The sequence below is a fragment of the Lithobates pipiens genome, unplaced genomic scaffold (assembly GCF_037356315.1).
Source record: "Lithobates pipiens isolate NorthernLeopardFrog02 unplaced genomic scaffold, aLitPip1_a1.2 Scaffold_1, whole genome shotgun sequence".
NCBI classification, from domain to species: Eukaryota; Metazoa; Chordata; class Amphibia; order Anura; family Ranidae; genus Lithobates; species Lithobates pipiens.
In genome coordinates, this window is record NW_027507685.1 from 67,284,051 (window position 1) to 67,305,445 (window position 21,395).

A 21,395-nucleotide genomic window follows, 5' to 3' on the forward strand; every position below is an offset into this window, starting at 1 on the left:
TCTGCAATCTGGTTACTGTGAATTTTTAAAGTAGTGCATATACTGATTTTGGTGCGATGGTGCAATGCATTGCGATTTCAGCCCATTCATGCACTGCACTCTAATCACACAGGAATTCCTGGTGTGAACCTGGTCCTAAAACTTTCTACGATCTGCAGGGTGTCATATGGATAGAGTCTCTGGGGTAGATTTACTAAAATTGGAGCACTCAGGATCTGGTGCAGCTGTGCGTGGTAACCAATCAGCTTCTAACCACAGCTTGTTTAATAAAGATTTGACAATAAAACCTGGACGCTGATTGGTTTCTATGCAGAGCTGCCCCAGACTTTGCACTCTCCAGTTTTATTAAATCAACCCCTCTGTCTCCCAAGCTACTACAGCCAGGCTGTGTTAATGCACCACAAAAAGTAAATGGGCCCTTAAAGACCAAACCTAGGAATTTCAGAAAATATACCCTTGCAATGGATTAAATGCCTGTTACAGCTATGGTAAAAGGAACAATGTGTAATTCTTACTTTTCTCCTCACTCAAGCAGGCTCCAGCACTTTCTTCTGCTCTGGCCCTGGGCACCTTCTAGAAGAGGCTTTGGGGGACTCATCGCACGGATGGAGGGAGCCTGCCAGCGCGTGGAATAAGTTAAATATTACACCTTGTTCCTCATCCCCTAGTGTTAACAACCATCCCCACTCCCCGACACATACTATTAGTGGTCCATTGCCCCCACCCAGTTAAAGGATACGTTCACATTTTTATAACATGTTGCATGTTACACCCATATTTAGGGTGTAACATGTAGCATGTTATGAATGCACTGGCCCCCCCACAGATCTTCTTCCCGTGTCTACTTCCACGGTTAAAATAAGACGCGGCCGTGCGGGGGGTCCCCCCCACCCGGGCTGCATCACTCCGTCACAGTCCACTGTGAATGGAAAACTACAAGGTTCGGCAGCTTCTTGTAGTTTTTAATGAGCTGAGAGTGCTGTGGTAGTTCATTGAGTCTTCCTGTCAGAATGTATGAGCTTTGAGGTACGAGCAAGCTGATCCACTGACAGATCTGCAGGAGACCTGCATGGCATCAGCGATCCACTGATCACCGGTGCAACGCTTTACAGGCTCCCAAAACAAAAAAAATAATAAATTCACTTTTCTTTTTACCTGTAAAACAATGTGCGTTCATTATTTTTTGGCAAGAGGTGAACTTACCCTTTAATGAATGATTTAATGCTCGTGTTGTCAAGGGGATAATCTAAAGCCCCATACACACTATCAGATTTTCTGCTGATTATTGTCTTCAGATTTACCAAAACCATGTAGTGCAAGGGCCTGCCTGATTGCATACACATTGAATCTCCTAAGGTTTGACCTCATATTATATGATTTTGGTAAATCTGAAGGAAAAAAATTCAAAACACCATAAGACAACTTAAAGTAAACCTGCAGATGCAGGGCAAAGCAACAGGTTTACCCCTTCTCAACTTTTTTGCCTCCCTCCCATCGCTGACCCCTTCACAATCTATCTAGGGAGCAAAGAGAAAAAACAGGTACTTCTGGGTACTTTTGATCATGTGACTCTCTTTCCATCCTCCAATGTGATGGGGTCAGTGCTTGCCAGTTTTCCACTTAGGGTGCACTCCAGTGGTGGCTCATACATTAGGGTGCGCCTCCTCTCTCCAACCACCCCCCTATATGCTATGCATGAATCTATCCACGGCCGACCCCTATTCATGTGTCTGGCAGGTATGAAACCTGTTTCCCGAATTTGCCAAAACATCAGACGATCCTATTGAATGCCTAGCGCTGGGAGGGAGCAGAGAGGAGACACAGCAGAAACTGCTCCAGGAGAGGACACCGGAGCAGCTTTCCCCAAACCTGCCACAGCGGGTGGTGGTGGTGGGTGGGGGGGTGTTAGTGTTGTGCCGTGCCGTGCCGCACTGCAGGGGAGGTGGCAGTTGTGCTAGTGCCACTCCACCGATGGGGGGGTTGTTTGCCGTTCATGTGAAAGTTTAACATTATGGCGGCACCCCGTTTAGAGATGAGCCATACACTGTGTGCACTGTGCAGTAGTTGAAAGTACAGAGGACCTCAGTAAAGTACTTTGTACACACCTTGCTGTCAAGTGTTTACATTTAGGAGGGACACCGCTAAGCCCATGCCCACTCCACCAGGTCAGCATACCTCTGCCACCTCACTCCCAGTGGTAGCATGGGGTCCTGGCGAGCACTAGTGCAGACCTCATGCGTGCTCTTACTTAACTCCTTCACTCTCCCATACCATGCGGCTAGGTATGTGGGGTATTCATACTGCGAGTTTAGTCCCGATTGCTATTGGGGAACTGACCAACCTCCTTACTACCGGAGGACCTGTCACCTTCGCCAAGTACCACGCTTCATGACTGGCTGCTTTGTACTTTGAACTAGTTGCTGGCTACACACAGCTACACACAGCAACTGCTTTTCTCCTCCAACTTGTCTTGCAGTGTTACCTTTAGTAGTGGCTTTGCTTCATATTCCAAATGTGCTTTACTGACCCCATTTTTTCATATGCCAGAAACCATCATGCACCTCTTTGAATGACTTCACACCAGGTATGAAACACCTTATGAAACTTTACTGAAATTCTTCATGGCAGAACAAATAACAGGCACAACATAGCCCAGACCCTAAACTAACTGCTGTCCAGGCAAACCTTTGCCTGTTAATCCATGACTGGTGATCTCCAACAACTGGTAGTATGCACCAGAAGCCTAGTATCTCATGGGATTACATGCGGGCTTTAGGACTTCTGGGTCCATGTACTTGGTGTTTCCCTCTCCCCCTTACTTGGGCTTCCCTTGCTCCCAAACTTAATGTGTATCTCCACTTTTGTTGGGAAAAAACATTGCCCCCTAGGTTGTCTATGTACGTTACAAGGATTTTAACAAACTTTGTTGCAGATTCCTACCTTCTGTTATTCTGTGTCCATGTGGGAAAGTAAGTCTAATGAGAATGGTTTCATAATTATGAATCAGCTGTGCACCTGCAGGTCTCTAATGAGGAAAGCTGCTGGGTCATTTACTATTGGAAGTATCTCACCAAAAATGAAATGTTTGCTGCAGGGGATGTCTGAAGTCTGACTTGTATTTTAGTGCAGACTTCTGGGAAAATTGGTGAGCCAATCCCACAAGCAGGAGATTATGTTTCTGGTGGGTGTTCTGTACACATTCACCTCCAGGTAGCCATATTACATTGCATTGTCAGAAAATTACAGAGCTGCAGATTAAAAAGGAAAGGTACTTTTTATTAACATTCAATCACAATGTGACTTGTGTCACAATTGTATACGCTATATTATTTTTTCTTTATTTGCAATTTTTTTTACCCCACAAAAGTGGAGTTACCCTTTAAGCTCTAGTTCTCTCCTCAAACTGGACCTCTCACCCTATTTATTTATCACATGGGGTGGAAGGCCAGCCCAACTCCAAAAGCCCAGGAACTGAGGTGCTAGAACCCTTTCTCTAACCTGGGCAGACCATTAGCTAAGCTAGCACATACTGTCTGTAGGTATTTGCCTACACATGCCAGAGTGTAGAATTCTCCATAGAACACTAAGCACAGAAAAAGGGAACACTGTGGTCTAGATGATGCTCATTTGCCTTATTTTAAAGCACAGTGTTAAGGCAAGGAGTGTGGAGAGGGGAAATCGAACTCGGGTAAGGTTCAGTTTAACCATGCCCACTCAGACACCAAGGCTGTTACATGGGGGCAGGGGGAGAGTCCTTAACCCTGTCAAACTTTTGTATGGGTTTTAACATGTGATTAGCAGCACATACTGTATTATAGCTTATAACAGGCTTAACTCATACTGCAGGAATGTTGGGAGACTAACTCAAGCGTCCAGAAGACATATGAGCGCTTTTTGACCAGCATTAATGTACTGGGCCAACAACCACTAATGAATGAGTCGGCTACTAGCTACGTAAGCATTGAGGTACAGGATTAGATATATGGGCTGCTATATTCACATGTTATATTGGAAAGAAAGTTGCAAATTCACTAGCAGCTGTGCATTATAGTAAGAAGATATGTGTGATTTTCATTATGCTAAACTGGTTATTTGACCAAGAACATCTCAGAGCTTATTCGGGGCTTCTTCTCCTATCAACAGAAACTGAGGGTTCAGGAAAGAGAAGGTGAGCATGGAATGCTATGGGGGCTGGTAGCTTTGCCTGGTAAAATATTAACGCCTCGCATCTCAGAAAAGTTTGCAGATATCACTCCGGGGGCAAGCCCCCCTGGTACATGGTATTGTTGCTCCATGACTGTGCATGTCTTTTGCTATAATAACACATGGCCAAGGTCATCAGGAACTCGTGGAACATCTATGTTATGCTGGCAAGCACAGTTGCCCCTTTTGTCTCTGATCCCTGTGTTCTATTTTTGTGAGGTACATGCATTTAAGAAACCTTGGATGAAAAGATTTCTTATTGCTATATGTATGAAAGCTCACAGCCAGATGATATGGACTTGCTTGTTACAACAGGAAGGAAACTTAAGTGTTATTAGACTCCTCATCCCATTAGATATAATCAAAGGTAATTAGGTTAGGCCTGGCTGAGCCCCTGTCTCACCCTGTGATTGGAAGCACTTGGCTGGAGGATAATCAGACAGAAGAGAAAGTTCATTAGATTGTAGAAAGTCAGCAATCGCTCTGCTTGCAATGACTCATAGGCCTGCAAGTCTACCTCTACTATTTTAAAGGATGCTCAATTTCAATCTATTTCCAGTGTGAGAGAAACAAAACATATCTTTCACAATGCAAAGTGACATCAGGAAAGCATACATTTTAAAGAGACAAAAGATAACATCTGTAGGAAGAAGAGGCAAGGCTGAAATAAATGTTTACTTTTTAATCGGTTCCCGACCGGCTCGCTCCAATATATAGCGGCAGAATGTCACAGCTGCGTTAATCGCCGTACCTATCTTGCGAAGATCGCATTTGTTACAGAACCAATCAATCTACAGGTCCAGGCTGATGATTTTTGGCCTGGACCTGCTGATCGTTTCTGACGAATGAAATGCTTCCCCTGCCTGTAAGCGTAAACACAGGCAGGGGAAGTGAGGTCATCTCCCCTCGTGGAACTCTTTTTGTCCCAGAGAGAGGAGAAAGAACATCTCATAGTAAGTTACACCAACACTACACTAACACCAGTACATGTAGGCACACTTGTCACTCCCCCATTACCCCCTGGTGCTAACTCCCACACATGCACCATACACCTCCCTTTAGTAGTATGGTGCCTAAATGGATCAATATCTTTGATCTGATCAGATCTATACTAGCGTCCCCAGTAGTTTAGGGTTCCCAAAAACGCAGTGGTAGTGGAATCAGACTAGATACCTGCTAGCACCTGAGTTTAGCCCCCCAGCCCAGCCTATCCAAGTGCAGTATCAATCGATCACTGTCTCTTACAAAACACTAAACACATAAATGCTGTGTTCGCACGTTGATGCCTGATCCCTGTGAACGCTAAAAAAAAATTGGTAGCGTTTGAAGCAGTCGCTGATAGTCAGGTGCTCTTTTTCCTGTGAGTTTCACTAGTGTACCAGTAAATTTAAATGCCACAATGTCCAATCAAAGGTACACTAGTGAATAGGCCTACACGTTTCTGAGCATGACAGATGAGAGTGAAGAGGAAGTCACCCATCTGTCAGATTCAGGCTCAGAATACGATCCTTTAGACAGCAGCGGCACCCTGACAGATAGCTCTGATGACGGAGTAGTGCTCCCTGCCAAGGTCAGGTGTACCTGACCCCATTCTTCTGCTGTTGAGGTGCATGAACCACGGGGCTCTCGTATGGAGCAGAGAGCCAGTACTAGTGCCGCTCATCCTTCTAGTGAACTGGCAAGCACCAGCAGCCTAGTACATCCTGGTCGTACATCCAGCACTACTGTAACACTTGGTGACTTGGTGAGTGCCATAAGTGCAGTTCAAGCTGGTGAGTTGGCTAGCACAAGTAGTGTCCGCAGCCACCAAGAAGACAAAGACAGGCCTGTCAAGCCCATAGTGCCCTTCCTGCTGCATTTGCCAATCTGAGTTGGGAGCCCACCACTTCTGCAGCACCCATGCTTATCCCATTCACTGGCCAATCTGGAATTCAGGTGGAAACAGTTTTTTGTCACTTGATTTTTATTCGCTGTTTTTCACTGAAGATCTCTATAGATCTATTGAGGACCAAAACAATTTGTATGCTGGTCAATTCATCACTGCCAATCCCCAGTTGACCCTTGTCAGAGATTGGAGACCTATAAAATAGTTGTCGTTTTATTGTTCGTCTCTCTCTATTGTTCTCTTTCTATTGATCTGCTCTGTTTTACTGTATTTTATAACTGAAATGTTTTATTGTTAATATGTTTTATCATGTTTGCTTTTCAGGTATGTAATTATTTTATAATTTACTGTTTACTGTGTTTTATTGTTAACCATTATTTTCTTTTTAGGTACGCCATTCAGCTGCAGCACTGATTTATTTATCTTGACACCAAAAGCGTTTGCTCTCACGGTACCTAAATAAGAGACTCCAGAGCTGTAGGAGGTGATTACACTACCACAGTTAAAAAAAAGAGCATATATGCTGAAGCATGGGGGCAGGGGTGGAGGGGTGATTTGTCCCTAACATTTGGGGCCGATTGCCCCCATGCTTCAGCATATATTTTTTACTCTTTTTTTGGCACAGATTGTTATTGTTTTATTGAGTTAATGTTTTATTTTTACCATTGTTTGCATTTCAGGTATGCCATCTTGACAGCAACAGCGTTTGCTCTCACGATACGTAAATCAGTGACTCCAGTGCTGTAGGAGGTGATTTCACCACCACAGTTTAAAACAAACAAACAGTGCATGTATGCCCATCATTAGAAGTGGGTGGATGCAGGGCGGTATTCTAATGGTGGGCATACCCACCGATCAATCTAGTGTTTCGCTTAGCCCACAGGCTGCATGAAAAAAGAACATTACAATAAACAATATATGCCCAAAAAGGACCAGCAACATACTGGTATGTTGCTGGACTTTGAGTGGTTATACCAGAGTGATGCCTTCAGGTTTAGGTATCATCTTGGTATCGTTCTTTTCAGCCAGAGGTTGGCTTTCATGTAAAAGTAATCCTAGCAGCTAATTAGCCATAGACTGCTTTCACAAGCAGTGGGAGGGAACATTCTCCCCCTCCTGCCTTCTTCCATGATTTTCTTGGGTTTTCCTGTCCCTCCGGGGTACCTGAAAATGCAGCCATTGGTTTTGCCAGCTGACGATAGAGCTGATCGAAGACCAGAATGGCTCCAATCATCTCTATGGCCTAAGAAATCGGAGGCTACGAGCATTTCATGACTTCGGTTTCGCCGCATATAAACAGCGCCATTGGGAAGTTGTGAAAACATCTTATCACACCGATCTTGGTGCAGTCATATGCTTTGAGGGCGGAGGAGAGACCCAAAATTTAAAAAAAAAAGATTACCTGTCACTACCTATTACTATAATAGGGGATATTTACATTCTCTGTGATAACAATAAAAATGTTTTAAAAAAAATGAAAGGAACAGTGTAAAATAAAAATAAAAAGGCAAAATAAATAATAAAAAAAGCATCCCTGTCCCCCCATGCTTGCGCACAAAGGCGAACTCAAGAGCCGGTCCCATGTCATATGTAAACAGCAATTGCACCATGCATGTGAGGTATCAAACATCAGACCAAGGGCAGTAATTCTAACAGTAGACCTCCTCTGTACATCTCAAGTGGTAACCTGTAAAGGCTTTTAAAAATGTATGTAGTTTGTCGCAGCTGCACAGTTGTGCTCAATTTTAAAGCATGTCATGTTTGGTATCTATGTACCCGGCATAAGATCATATTTTATATTGTATCAAACATTTAGGCAATATAGTGTGTTTTAGTGCACTAAAATTCCAAAAAGTGTTTTTTACATATAATGTTTAGGGGTTCAAAGTAATTTTCTAGCAAAAAATAAATAAATACATTTTCACGTAAACAAAAAGTGCCAGGAAGTCTGGTCTTCAAGTGGTTAGAAGATGGTGGGTGATGTGTGGCATAAGCTTCTAATGTTGTGCATAAAATACCAGGAAAGTTCAACCCCCCCCCCCAAATGACCCCTTTTTGGAAAGTAGACACCCCAAGCTATTTGCTGATAGGCATGTTGAGTCAATGGAATATTTTATATTTTGCCACAAGTTTCTCTCACAAAGTTGTTACCAAATTATATATTGCTCAAACGTGCCATGGGCATATGTGAAATTACACCCCAAAATACATTTTGCTGCTTGTCTTGACTACGGGGATACCACATGTTTGGCACTTTTTGGCAGTCTAGCTGCGTACAGGACCCCGAAACTCAAGTACCGCCTTCAGGCTTTCTAAGGGTGTACTATTTTGATATCACTCCGCACTACCTATCACAGTTTCAGAGGCCATGAAATGCCCAGATAGCACAACTTCCACCCAAATGACCCAGTTTTGTAAAGTAGACACCCCAAGCTATTTGCTGAAAGGCATGATGAGTCCATGGAATATTTTATATTTTTCCAAAAGTTTGGGGAGAATGACAATACATTTTTTTTTCACAAAGTTGTCACTAAATGATATATTGCTCAAACAGGCCATGGGCATATGTGAAATTACACCCCAAAATACATTCTGCTGCTTCTCCTGAGTACAGGGATACCACATGTGGGACTTTTTGGGAGCCTAGCCGCGTACAGGACCCCGAAAACCAATCACCGCCTTCAGGCTTTCTAAGGCCGCGTACACACGCGCGGACTGTTTGCCCAACCTTGTTCGTCAAACAGTTTCGGCAAACAGTCCGCTCAAAATTTGCATGAGCGGACTTGCCCACACACGAGCGGACTGTTTCAGCGAACTGTTTGCCAAACAGTTCGCTCAACTTTTGAAATGAACGGACTCGCCCACGTAAGGAGGAGGCAAATCCGCCCATTTCGAGCGCGTGTACAGGTAGGCGGGGCCCGCGAAGCAGACGTCGCGGGCTCCGCCGCCTGGAATGGGCTTAAAGGGGAACCAAAACGCCGAAAAAAATCGGCGTGGGGGTTCCCCCAAAGTCCACACCAGACCCTTGTCCGAGCACGCTACCCGGCCGGCCAGGAAAGGGGGGCGAGCGAGCGCGCCCCCCCTCCTGAGCCATACCAGGCCGCGTGCCCTCAACATGGGGGGTGCCTTGGGGAAGGGGGGGCCGCGCGGCCCCCCCACCCCAAAGCACCTTGTCCCCATGTTGATGAGGACAAGGGCCTCTTCCCGACAACCCTGGCCGTTGGTTGTCGAGGTCTGCGGGCGGGGGGCTTATCGGAATCCGGGAGCCCCCTTTAAGAAGGGGGCCCCCGGATACCGGCCCCCCACCCTATGTGAATGAGTATGGGGTACAATGTACCCCTACCCATTCACCTGTGAAATAAAGTACAAAAAAAAACACAACACAGGGAAAAAATATTTTATTGCACAGCTCCGGGGGTCTTCCGTCTTCGGGGGTCTTCTCGCCGGACTCCTCCGCTATCTGTGTGTAGCTCTTTTGCTAGCGGAGGAGTCCGGCTTTCTTCCTCCCCGCCGCTGGCCTCTTCTCCCGACTTCGGGGGTCTTGTCCCCCTCTTCGGTTCTTCTGCCGGGCCACCGCGCCTTCTTGTAGCTCTTTTGCAGGCGGTGGCCCGGTCTTCTGTCGCCGCTGTCGCCGCCGCCGCCTTCCGTTCTTGTTCTTCTTCTTGTTCTTCTTCTTCTTCTCCTGGAGATGTTGACTCGACGAGCTCTCCGAACAGTCCGCCCGTGTGTACGCGGCCTAAGAGTGTAAATTTTTGATTTCACTCCTCACTACCTATCACAGTTTCGGAGGCCCTGAAATGTCAAGATAGCACAGACCCCCACCCCAAATGAACCCATTTTGGAAAGTAGACAACCCAAAGTATTTGCTAAGAGCATGGTGAGTATTTTGCAGCTTTGCTTTGTTTTGAAAATTGAAGAAAGAAAAGGATTTTTTTTTTTTTTTTTTTCAATTTTCAAAACGTTGTGACAAAAAGTGAGATTAGCAAAATACTCAACACACCTCTTAGCAAATAGCTTGGGGTTTCTACTTTCCAAAATGGGGTCATTTGGGGGGTGGGTTAAACTGCCAAAAAGTCCCACACATGTGGTATCCCTGTACTCAGGAGAAGCAGCAAAATGTATTTTGGGGTGTAAGTCCACATATAACCATGCCATGTTTGAGCAATATATCATTTAGTGACAACTTTGTGAAAAAAAAAATATTATTCTACTTTTCCCGAGACTTGTGGCAAAATATAAAATATTCCATGGACTCAACATGGCTCTCAGCAAATAGCTTGGGGTGTCTACTTTCCAAAATGGGGTAATTTTTTTTGGGGGGGGGGTTATGCTGTCTTGGCATTTCATGGCCTCCCCGAAACTGTGATAGGTAGTGAGGAGTGAAATCAAAAAGTGACGCCCTTAGAAAGCCTGAAGGCGGTGATTGGTTTTCGGGATCCTGTACGGGGATAGACTTCCAAAATGTCCCACACATCTCCCTGTACTCGGGGGATGCAGCAGAATGTATTTTGGGGTGTAATTTTGCATATGCCTATGGCAAGTTTGGGCAATATATCATTTTAGTGGCAACTTTGTGTAAAAAAATGTTTAATTTTTTTTTGTCATTTTTCAATCACTTGCGACAAAAAAATAAAATATTCAATGTGCTCAACAAGCCTCTCAGCAAATTCCTTGGGGTTTCTACTTTCCAAAATTGGGTCATTTGGGGGGGGGGGGGGGGGTTGTACTGCCCTGCCATTTTAGCACCTCAAGAATTGAGATAGGCAGTCATAAACTAAAAGCTGTGTAAATTCCAGAAAATGTACCCTAGTTTTGTAGAATTCGTTTGGGTACAGCATTGCATGATCGTGCAATTACCAGTTAAAGCAGTGCAGTGCCACATTTTAAAAAGTGCTCTGGTCATTAAGGGGGTAAAACCTTCCAGGGCTGAAGTTGTTAAATGTCCAGCATCCAACAAAATACATCTTTAGCTGCATGCTTCTACACTTGGGTATTGTCTCCCACAAACCCTCAACTCCAACAATTTGCAGTCACTTTTCTTGAGGATTGAATGACGCCCGTCATCACTCAACCACTTCCTGTGAGCTCAGGCTGTCAATGACACACCATCATGTAGGCTGGACGCACTGCTAGATAGAATGGTGGTCATATGTCACAATGTGAACATTGTTCTATCCAGCAATGAGGATCACCCACCAGCAAACGCAGTGATTGCTGAGAGAAGTTTAACAAACTACAGTCATCTTCCCTATGTGCACAGATTTCTGACTGCATAGTCTCTTGGAGGTTCTGAGCATAACACAGTATGATTCATCCAAATAGTCAAAAAGTCACGTAAAATGTCGTAAAATGTCAAAAGGGGTAGAGCATGAAGAAAACAGCATCCCTTACCATGTCTGCCTAGGGCAGCGCCATTTACAAACATAACTTTGTTTACAGGTACCTATAGGCATATCCACATATCCCATACAATGTGCGTATTCTATATCTCAGTCTTGGCTTGTATAGATGCACTTCAGCTTGCTGCCTCTTAAGCCTGGGGAAGTCTGGAACAACCAAAACCAAAAATAAAAGACAGAGAGGGCACACAGACCTAGTGCATTATCCTAAAACCAGAGCTCTGAGGAAGAGGCTAGTCCTCAAAACGCAGTAGCCTATTGGATCTTCACCTTCTCCTAGCACATGATATAAGGCCACATGGATTCAACAACGCTGCACTATGTGATGTGCTTGTTACATTTGTCATCTTGTGAGTATCAAACCATTTTTTACATTACTAAAGCAATGGTTTTAGGATAATGCACATGGTCTGTGCACCCTCTCTGTCTTTTTGTGGTTTCACCTATAGGCATATAGCATATCTTAACCAAAGCAATTGATTATCACAGGTCTGCTGCCAATTTCCAGTCTGCCAAATGTTCTTGAAGAAAGCAGCAATGTAGCTAATTGATTGTTGTCCCAAAATAAGGCTTCTACTGGTGGCATAAACTTACATTTGTTTGGAAAAGTGTGGATTTCTGTGTACCAGTTCAGTGATTGGAGACACATACTGCATATCTGATTGTAACCTAACCTATATAGCTGGTCTACTTTTATTCAACTGATCTTGAAATAGAGGTTCAGTGAATTACACTCCTAGTAATTTCAAATTTGATTATTGCTTGAAAAATAGGGCCATCTGTAGCAAATTATCTTCATCTAAGGCTTTGAACAATTTAAAGAATTTCTCAGTAAAAAATGTAATTCTATAAAGGCAATATATGGTCTTTTTGCATGTTTTTAATGCTTATTTAAAGCAAAAGAAATTGGTGATAGTGTAGTATTAAAAAATAAATAAATAAATACATTTACACCTAAAAAATTGAGTACCTAAATAAAATATGAAAGGTAAAACACCACTGTGTGCTCAACCATTAAAACGGTGTAATACCCAAATCAAATGGCCTTGCACAGACCTGAGTAGCATATAGGCATAGTGAATAAGCACTAAAACACAGTCGTCCACACTTAAAGGACAATTCCCTAATAAGGTAATATTCAGTGAGTGCTCAGTTGTTTAGGATCTAATTTCTATTTAGTCTGGAATTCCACTTTAAATACTACACTATATACTATACCTTAATTTTGGCTCTGTCTTTGGTGAGCATTTTGTCTCATACAGTCCCATTATCCATATGCTGCTGCATATAATATACCTGGTTGGTGCCACTTTGTGAGGATTTTTCCCTTAAAGGGGACCATCCCTAAAAAGTGTGGATCGTTGGTGCCTACTTGCTGTTCACATTTTTTGTTAAGCCACCTGATCTGGTGAGGGCATTATACTAGTAGTGGTGTACATAATGGGGACCTGGTGATTTGTATGGTGCTTATTTGATGTTCACATCTTTGTACAGCCATTTGATCTGGTGAGTGCATTATATTAGTGGTGGGACACACCTGTGGTGATATTTTCACTGAATATTCCCTTATTAGAGAATTGTCCTTTAAGTGTGGACTGCTGTGTTTTAGTACTTATTCACTATGCCTATATGCTGCTCAGGTCTTTGCATGGCCATTTGATTTGGGCATTACAAAGTTTTAATGGTTTCAACTTTCATATTTTATTTAAGTACACAAATATCCCCCCCCCTTTTTTTTTTTTTAAATACTACACTATCACCGCTTTCTTTTGACTCTTGAGAGCATCCATTCCACAAAGTCCTGCCATCCATTTGCTGTTCTCAAAGGCTATTGACCTGGCGGTTGTCATCTCCAGAAGGCCATTACTCCTGTGAGTCTGTCCCCAGGTTCACATCATTAAATCTGGGTGATACCTTTGAGCCCAGTTTGCTGCCTCTGACTTGTGCAGCAACACTTTCTGGTGAGTGCATTGGATTAGAGGTGGGATAGTTGGGGAAGAACTTTGTTGGAGTGCTCCAGAGAGACTTATAGATCACTAAGGACTATCACTAGTCAAGAGTGACACTTATATATGATTTTTTTTTGTTGTTATTTATTTACATCACTTTATGATATCATTTTTGGTGTTAAATATATATAATTATCTAAGGGCTGCACCCTTTTGTCTTTATTGTTTACCAGGGTTTGGGCATATTTTACCTTTAATGCTAGCAGCTTTTTTTTCTGAAAAGCACCGACTATTGTTTATCCTTTTTTGGCTGTCATAAAGTTGCTTGCTACAACAGAGAAAGCCTTACCTTGCTGCTGCATTTTTTGTTATCTGAAGTAAAGAAATGATCCACAAGAAGAGTTAGACCCTTGCTGAGAACCTGAGTTTTATTTGACAGACATCAGATCACTACAGTCCCCAAGGATATAAGAAGCCAATAGCATTAAGTATATGTGAAATGTGTTGCAAACAAAGTGAATGCTTGACTTTGCAATGATAATGTCATAGAAATGCAAATATTACGTTTTCTAAGAAATCAAGAGAACTCCGTTTTTAAACATAAGCCAAAGAAGAAAAAGCGATGTTAGTTTTCCATCAGAATGAGATTCAGTTGCGGCAGGGATCTACTTGCTGAAGGTTGAAGGTTTTTGCTTTTCCCATATCTTTGGATTTAGCCAGCTTTCTCTGAATAAGACAGCAGGACAGGACTACTCCATAGATGACACTGCAGGCAAGGAGCACGCTATATGCTATGAAAGCCGTCGAGAGGATCTCTGGAAAGTCTGAACACAAACAACACTTTTGTCAACTTTCTATTATTTTATTAAGTCAACAGCATAGAATCGAAGAAATTGATATCTGCCTAAATTATCGGCCAAATGTACAAAACTCAGGGTCAGCTCTTAGGACCAGTGAAAGATTTCTGATTATTTGCTGTTCATGGGTTAGTGAAATTTGCTTTTTCTTTATTAAAACAGAACATATGATGGTTTTCTGGCAAATTTCAGGAAAGGCTTTAATTATACAACATAAAAAAATTATTAAAGCCCAGATGAGCTTTGAATTTAACCCCTTGGAGCCGTCACCTCTCAAAACTTTAAGGCTGGGTTCACTCTCTATGGAGCTGGTTCACACATCTCTGCGGTATGAATTGCACAGGAGCCCTGTGCGTCTTTTGGTCCATTTCAGGTCCGAATTCAGCCCAAAATTTGGGCTGAAATCGGACCTGAAACGGTGACTGGAGACACACCGGACTACTGCTGTGAACGGCTGCGTGTTCTAGTGTGAACCCAGCCTAAGAGGGCTTTCCAATTGTGTGACTGCTGTGATTGGCTGTCACAGAAGTCATATGATCTGAAGCTCTCAGTCATGGGAGCACCCATGACAGTCTAGTTACAGTACTGAGCACATGCAGTGAGTGTGCTCTCAGCAAAGCCCCATGAATGCATATATGGCTGGTTAAGTGTTAAAGTCCATGCATGCTGATTAAATGATCTATATATATTCCAGGTACACCAAAACAAAAGGTGTTCAACATTCGAACTTTTTTTTTTTTAAGAAAGCAGTAATCCACTGAGTAGAAATTCCTGTCCCCTGCCAGCATGCTGAAGGACCCTTGCTCTCAGTGTGGAAGCAGAGTTCTCTCTGCAGAGGTCTTAGGCCGCGTACACACGCGGGGACTGTTCGCCCAACTTTGTCCGTCAAACAGTTTCGGCAAACAGTCCGCTCAAAATTAGCATGGACGGACATGGCCACACACGACGGACGAACAGTTTGCTGAAACCGTGCGCGATGACGTGAACGGCACGTACGACGGGACAAAAAATACGACGTCCTATACACTGCATTATAACTTTCGGCGTGAAAATCCTTTCTGAGCATGCGCGCAACTTTGTTTGACGAACAAGCCTACACACGCGGGGACTGTCCGCTGAAACAAGGTTTCAGCGGACAGTTTTTCGGAATTTCCGAAAAACCTTGTTCAGCGGACTGTTCGCTGAAACTGTCCGCTGAAAGCCCACACGCGAGCGGACTGTCCGCTGAAACTTGGTTTCAGCGGACAGTTTCAGCGAACAGTCCCCGCGTGTGTACGCGGCCTTATACTCACAGTGCTGAGGCAGAGCATTAGCTCTGCAAGCAGCAAAGTTAAAGTGATACTAAAGTCTAATTTTTTTTCATTTTAAAATAACAAGCTTGTTATACTCACCTCCTCTGTGCAGAGAGCAGCCCTGATCTTCCTCTCCTGGGGTCCCTCTTCAGCGCTTTTGGCCCCTGCCAAGTACCCCCACTTCAACCAGTTCGCTATGGGGGGCACCCAAGCCAAGCCGCAGATCCGTGTGTCTATTCAGACACGGAGCTTTCGCCTGGACCCTAATTCTCTCTCTCCTCATTGGCTCACTGACTTTGATTGCCAGCAGCAGGAGTCAATAGCGCTCTGCTGCTGTCTCAGCCAATCAGGAGGGAGAGTCCCAGACAGCTGAGTCTTTCGTGCAACATCGCTGGATTGAGAGGGGGTCTCAAGTAAGTATTAGGGTGGATGCGGGGGGCTGCTGCTGCATTAAGATAAAAAAAACTTCTGCTTTTACAAGCACTTTAATGCTCAGCAAGGGGCATGTTCAACCTTTGCAGAGAGCATTGCTTTCTACCAGAAAGCAAGAGATTTTTCTTTGCAGCATGCCAGCAAGAGACAGGCTTTTTCAGTAATGCTATGTACACACGACCAGACTTTTCGACAGCAAAATTCAGATGGAACGAATCCGTCGGACAATTCAATCGTGTGTGGGCTTCATCAGACCTTTTCTGTCGAAAAATCTGACGGACTTTAGAAATAGAACATGTTTCAAATTTTTCTATCGAGAAAACCGTTTGTCTGTATACAGGTCTGACGGACCAACAATGACGCAAGGGCAGCTATTGGCTACTGGCTATTGAATTTTCTTTTTCTAGTTCCGTTGTACGTCATTGTGTTAAACGATCAGACTTTGGTGTGATCGTGTGTAGGCAAGTCCGTTTCAGCGGAACTCCATCAGGAACTCCCTCGAAGTCCGTCAGAGTTCATTCAGATGGAAAGTCCAGTCGTGTGTACGCGGCATTAGGTGTGGCTGCTTTCTAAAGAAAAACAAATGCGAGATTTTATACACATTTTGTTTTAATCCACCTGGAAAGTATTCAGCTGATTTAAATTGAAAGTTCATTCAGACTTTGTTGGTGGAGTCAGTTCAAGGAAAACGTGAAGCATTATAAGCTAAATGACACTTTCAAAAGTTCTCAGGCTTCTCTGAATTTTTATCATACAATTAAAATATATTTATTATTGGTAGAAAAATAATAAAACAGTTTTCTTCCTGAATTCAAGTCCATGGTGCTGTGTTTGACCGTTTACAAAGAATTTGCAAATTTTACAATCTCTCTGTTTTTAAACAGCTGTTAGTTTGCAAATCATTGAGAAATTCCAACTGTGTAATTTCACCTCCCGGGGGAGTGAAAGGGACAGAGAGAAACTAAATGGAGGAAGAGAAATGAATTATACACTTCCCTCTACAGACATCTGCTGCTCTGGGACAGGGATGAGAGTTGGAAAGTTTTCTGGGGTTTTTTTTTTTTTTTTCAGTTAGTTTTAGATATTTAACCACTCAGGAATATTCATTGTGCTTGTCCCTGGACAACACAGATGTCTCGCTTTGTCTAAAATGACTATTGTTCACTGGAGGAGACTTAACCAGAAATAATAGTGCAGCTGCAAAAGAGCCCACAGGCTACAAGGGTCCCAATGATAACAAAGTTTAAAGTCAAACTCTAGGCAAGTATAAAATACACAAATTAATGCAGCATTGTAAATATTAATACACCATTTAATATATGTTTAATGCTAGCAGTACCTGAATGTGCCTTGGTACCGGAATCTTGCAGCGTTGTACACAGAGTGGTATAGAACCTGAACAGCACCACAATCATTTAGGATGCGCTCACATTATTTCCGCATGTGGCTCACAGCAGGGGTCCGGCGTGTCCCCGTTCACCGCTTCAGGTCCAATTTCAACCCGAATTTTTAGGCTGAATTCAGACCTGAGACGGACCGAAAGATGCACAGGACGCCTGTGCAAATTCGCCTTGGAGCCGCAGCGGAGATATGTGAACATCATTCAACCCAGGTCATTATTTAACCCAGAAGACTAAAGACATTTACTGGTGGAAAAGAAATACAGCTGGCTATAGGTCTTGAGAGTGGTTATTGCAGACCTGTATATGGCACCACTGTATAGGTATTGGTGGGACCAAGGGATGCCCCACTGGTTTGGGGAACCTTCTCAGGACCCCTGGCCCCTGGCGGTTCTTATAAAACAGTCTATCCTCTGCTGCTGTGTTAGTTCTCATTTTCTTCTTTATGTTTATTTTTTGCCAATTTTTTTGGCCAACTTGTGTGATAACTGTCAATGCTAGCCCCTACATGGGCGCAACTATTGCACATTGGCTACTTGTTATCTTGAATAAAAATGTATTGAAACAAAGTAAGTATTGCAGCAAAAGTTATTTTTATTCTAATGAATGCAATGCGTTCTCTGATTGGATGAGGTGGAGAGCATGAAGTCACCTCTCCATCTTGTCCAATCAGAAACTCTTTGCATTCATCCAAAAAAATGTAAAGCATTCTGTGAATAGTGCCCATGCTGCGCGGCCAACCTCCTATATTCGCAATACATTAGGGCAGCGGTTCTCAACCTCTCTAGTGCCATGAACCCTTGATAGAATTTCCTAAGTTGTGGGGACCCCTAACAGTAAAATTATTTTTGTAGCGTGGGTTGTCAGCACCCGAGGCAAGACAAGTAATTTGTGCCCCTAACCCACAGACATTTAGTGCTCGCTGAGTCCCTTCCACTTGTACAGTATTAAAACCCCTTGTGGTACATTTTAGGAGGTACTACTCTTTCTCTTTGTTCTCCTTCCTTTCCCTTTTATCCGTCTCTAGCCTAATTTCTTGTTTTTTTCCCCATCCCTCTCTCTAGCCGTATTTCTTGTTCTTTCTCTAAGGCCGCGTACACACGCGCGGACTGTTGGCCCAACTTTGTCCGTCCAACAGTTTGAGCGAACAGTCCGCTCAAACTTAGCATGGACGGACATGGCCACACACGACGGACGAACAGTTTGCTGAAACCGTGCGCGATGACGTGAACGGCACGTACGACGGGACGAAAAATACGACGTCCTATACACTGCAATGCAACCTTCCGACGTGAAAATCCTTTCTGAGCATGCGCGAGACTTAGTTGGCCGAACAAGCCTACACACGAGCGAACAGTCCGCTGAAACCTTGTTTCAGCGGACAGTTTTTCGGAATTTCCGTAAGACCTTGTTCGGCCAACTGTCCGCTGAAACTGTCCGCTGAAGCCCCACACACGAGCGGACTGTCCGCCCAAACACTGTTCAGCGGACAAGGTTGGGCGAACAGTCCGCGCGTGTGTACGCGGCCTTACTCTTTCTCTCCCTTTTTCTTTGTTCCTCCCCCCTCCCCTCTTTTCCTCTCCCTTTCATGCAATCTCTATTTTTATTCCTTCTCTTACTCCTTGGTGGGGGGAATGGGATGGGTGGCAGTGCTGGGAGTTGGGATGAGTGGCAGTGCTGGCTGGGAAGTGGGATGAGTGGCAGTGCTGGGGGGGGGGGGGGGGTTGGGATGAGTAGCAGTGCTGGGGGGAGTTCTGATCAGCCAGAGGTGCTCTTGATCAAGGTCATCTGCTGATCTAAGAACTGTAGTGGGGACTTTTAATGGCAACTATAATCACAGGCAGTGTTACCTCACTGTGTCTCCAACTTTGTGCTGTCTCATAGCAGTGACACCTATGCCGAAATCAGGAGATAGGGTCTTCTCCAGCCCCTCCCAATTCACATTCCTCACCAGTCAGCTGACCTCTAGTCTCCTACCCCCAAGCCATGCCGAATGAAAGGGCGGCTGTGAAGAAGCTGAGTGGGTGGCTGCGGGCTTTAGGAACAGCCCAGCTGGGAGGCCACAGGCTCCAGGGACAGCCCTGCTGGGCGGCCACAAAAAGCCTGGGAGAGTGGTGCGGCTTCAGAAACAGCCCTGGATTCGGTGACCCCTGGCAAATCATTCAACCCCCAGGTTGAGAACCACTGCATTAGGGGAAGTGGGACCTGAAAGCAAGTGGAGATCACTGGAGTAGCAGTGTCTTGTTTAGTGATTTCCAGCTTCCAGGGAGATTGGCCAGGTATGGTATATTGTATATACCAAGATGGACCAAAGTAATTATGTATAAAATACCCATGCGTAGAATTATTCTTTAACCACTTCTTGTCTGGCAGGATGATGGTCTAGTGGGAGCTTCCTCATCCCAGGTAGGTGTCATATGACGCTAACCCAGGATCGCACACACCCATGGACCGCACAATCTGTCACCTACTGTGTCCACCGCTGCCGGTATCATGTGATTGCTGTGACCAATCACAGCAGGTCACATGACAATTGTACACAATGGAAGGCTTCCATTCATAGCCATTCATTGTGTACTATTATATTGATCTCTGTGATTGGTCACAGTGATCACATGGTACAGACAGGACCAATCACAGCCCATCTGTACCATGTGATCAGCTGTTGTCAATCACACCTAATCACAATAGTACACACTGAATGAATGGATTTCATTCAGAAAAAATGGTTGCTTATAACAGTGATTTTTACTGTTATAAGCGATCATACTGTGTAGAAAAAAAGAATCCTGATCACCTCCCCAGAATAGTACAGTGTTACATACTTTCACCAAAAAGTGTCCCTGGTCACCACCACACCAGTTATATGATGACGCTGTACTGCACTGTTGACAGTATGTAAAAAATAAAGAATTGTGAATAATTCATTTGTTTTTTTAATTTCTTAATTTTCGAAAGCTTGTGACAAAAGATACAACTTCAAAAAACTCCCAAGTCTCTTACTAAATACATTGGACTGTCTACTTTCCAAGAAGGGGTCATTTTGGGGGTAATTGTATTGTCCTGCCATTCTCAGGCCTCAAGAAATAAGATAGGGCCTCAGTACATCAGGAGTGATCGATTTTCAGATATACAGTATCTCACAGAAGTGAGTACACTCCTCACATTTTTGTAAATATTTTATTATATCTTTTTATGTGACAACACTGAAGAAATGGCACTTTGCTACAATGTAAGGTAGTGAGTGTACAGCTTATATAACAGTGTAAATTTGCTGTCCCCTCAAAATAACTCAACATACAACCATTAATGTCTAATCTGCTGGCAACAAAAATGAGTACACCCCTAAGTGATAATGTCCAAATTAGGCCCAACTAGCAAATTTCCCTCCTGGTATAATGTGACTCATTAGTGTTACAAGGTCTCGGGTGTGTATGGGGAGCAGGTGTGTTAAATTTGGTGTTTTCACTCTCTCATACTGGTCAATGGAAGTTCAACATGGCACCTCATGGCAAAGAACTCTCTGAGGATCTGAAAAAAAGAATTGTTGCTCTACATGAAGATGGCCTAGGCTATAAGAAGATTGCCAAGACCCTAAAACTGAGCTGCAACATGGTGGCCAAGACCAGGGGCATTGCTATGTCTGCAAAAGATCTGGGGCTAGAGCCCATAGCAGTGGTCACCAACCTTTTTGCAGGCACAGGGGTGTGGTAAGCAATTTTTCGTGGGCAATTTGTCGGGGAAGTGGCTGGTGTTGGCGCTTCAATCATCACGGCATATGGTTGATATGGTGTCAGGGTGATTGAAGTGCATTATTTCTATTGTAATATATAATGAAGTGGTTCAACAGCGTGGTCCAGTTCTGGAAGGGTGTCTATTGACATCCTCCCAAAACCATACTCACTGCGGTGCACACCCAGCCCACTCTATAACACAGCTGATCACAGATTGGGGTAAAGAGCCAATCACAGCAGCTCT

General features: G+C 43.9%; 1 protein-coding gene across 1 annotated transcript in view; it reads right to left on the bottom strand.

The window, feature by feature from the left end:
• Nucleotides 1-13,843: 13,843 nt before the first annotated feature.
• Nucleotides 13,844-21,395, bottom strand: part of LOC143988167 (immunoglobulin kappa light chain-like) — a 34,200-nt gene continuing 26,648 nt past the window's right edge. Inside the window, exon 5 of the mRNA XM_077487530.1 lies at nt 13,844-14,260. Coding sequence (XP_077343656.1) covers nt 14,085-14,260 — 176 coding nt within the window. The 3' untranslated portion in view covers nt 13,844-14,084. The remainder of the gene's footprint in view (nt 14,261-21,395) is intronic.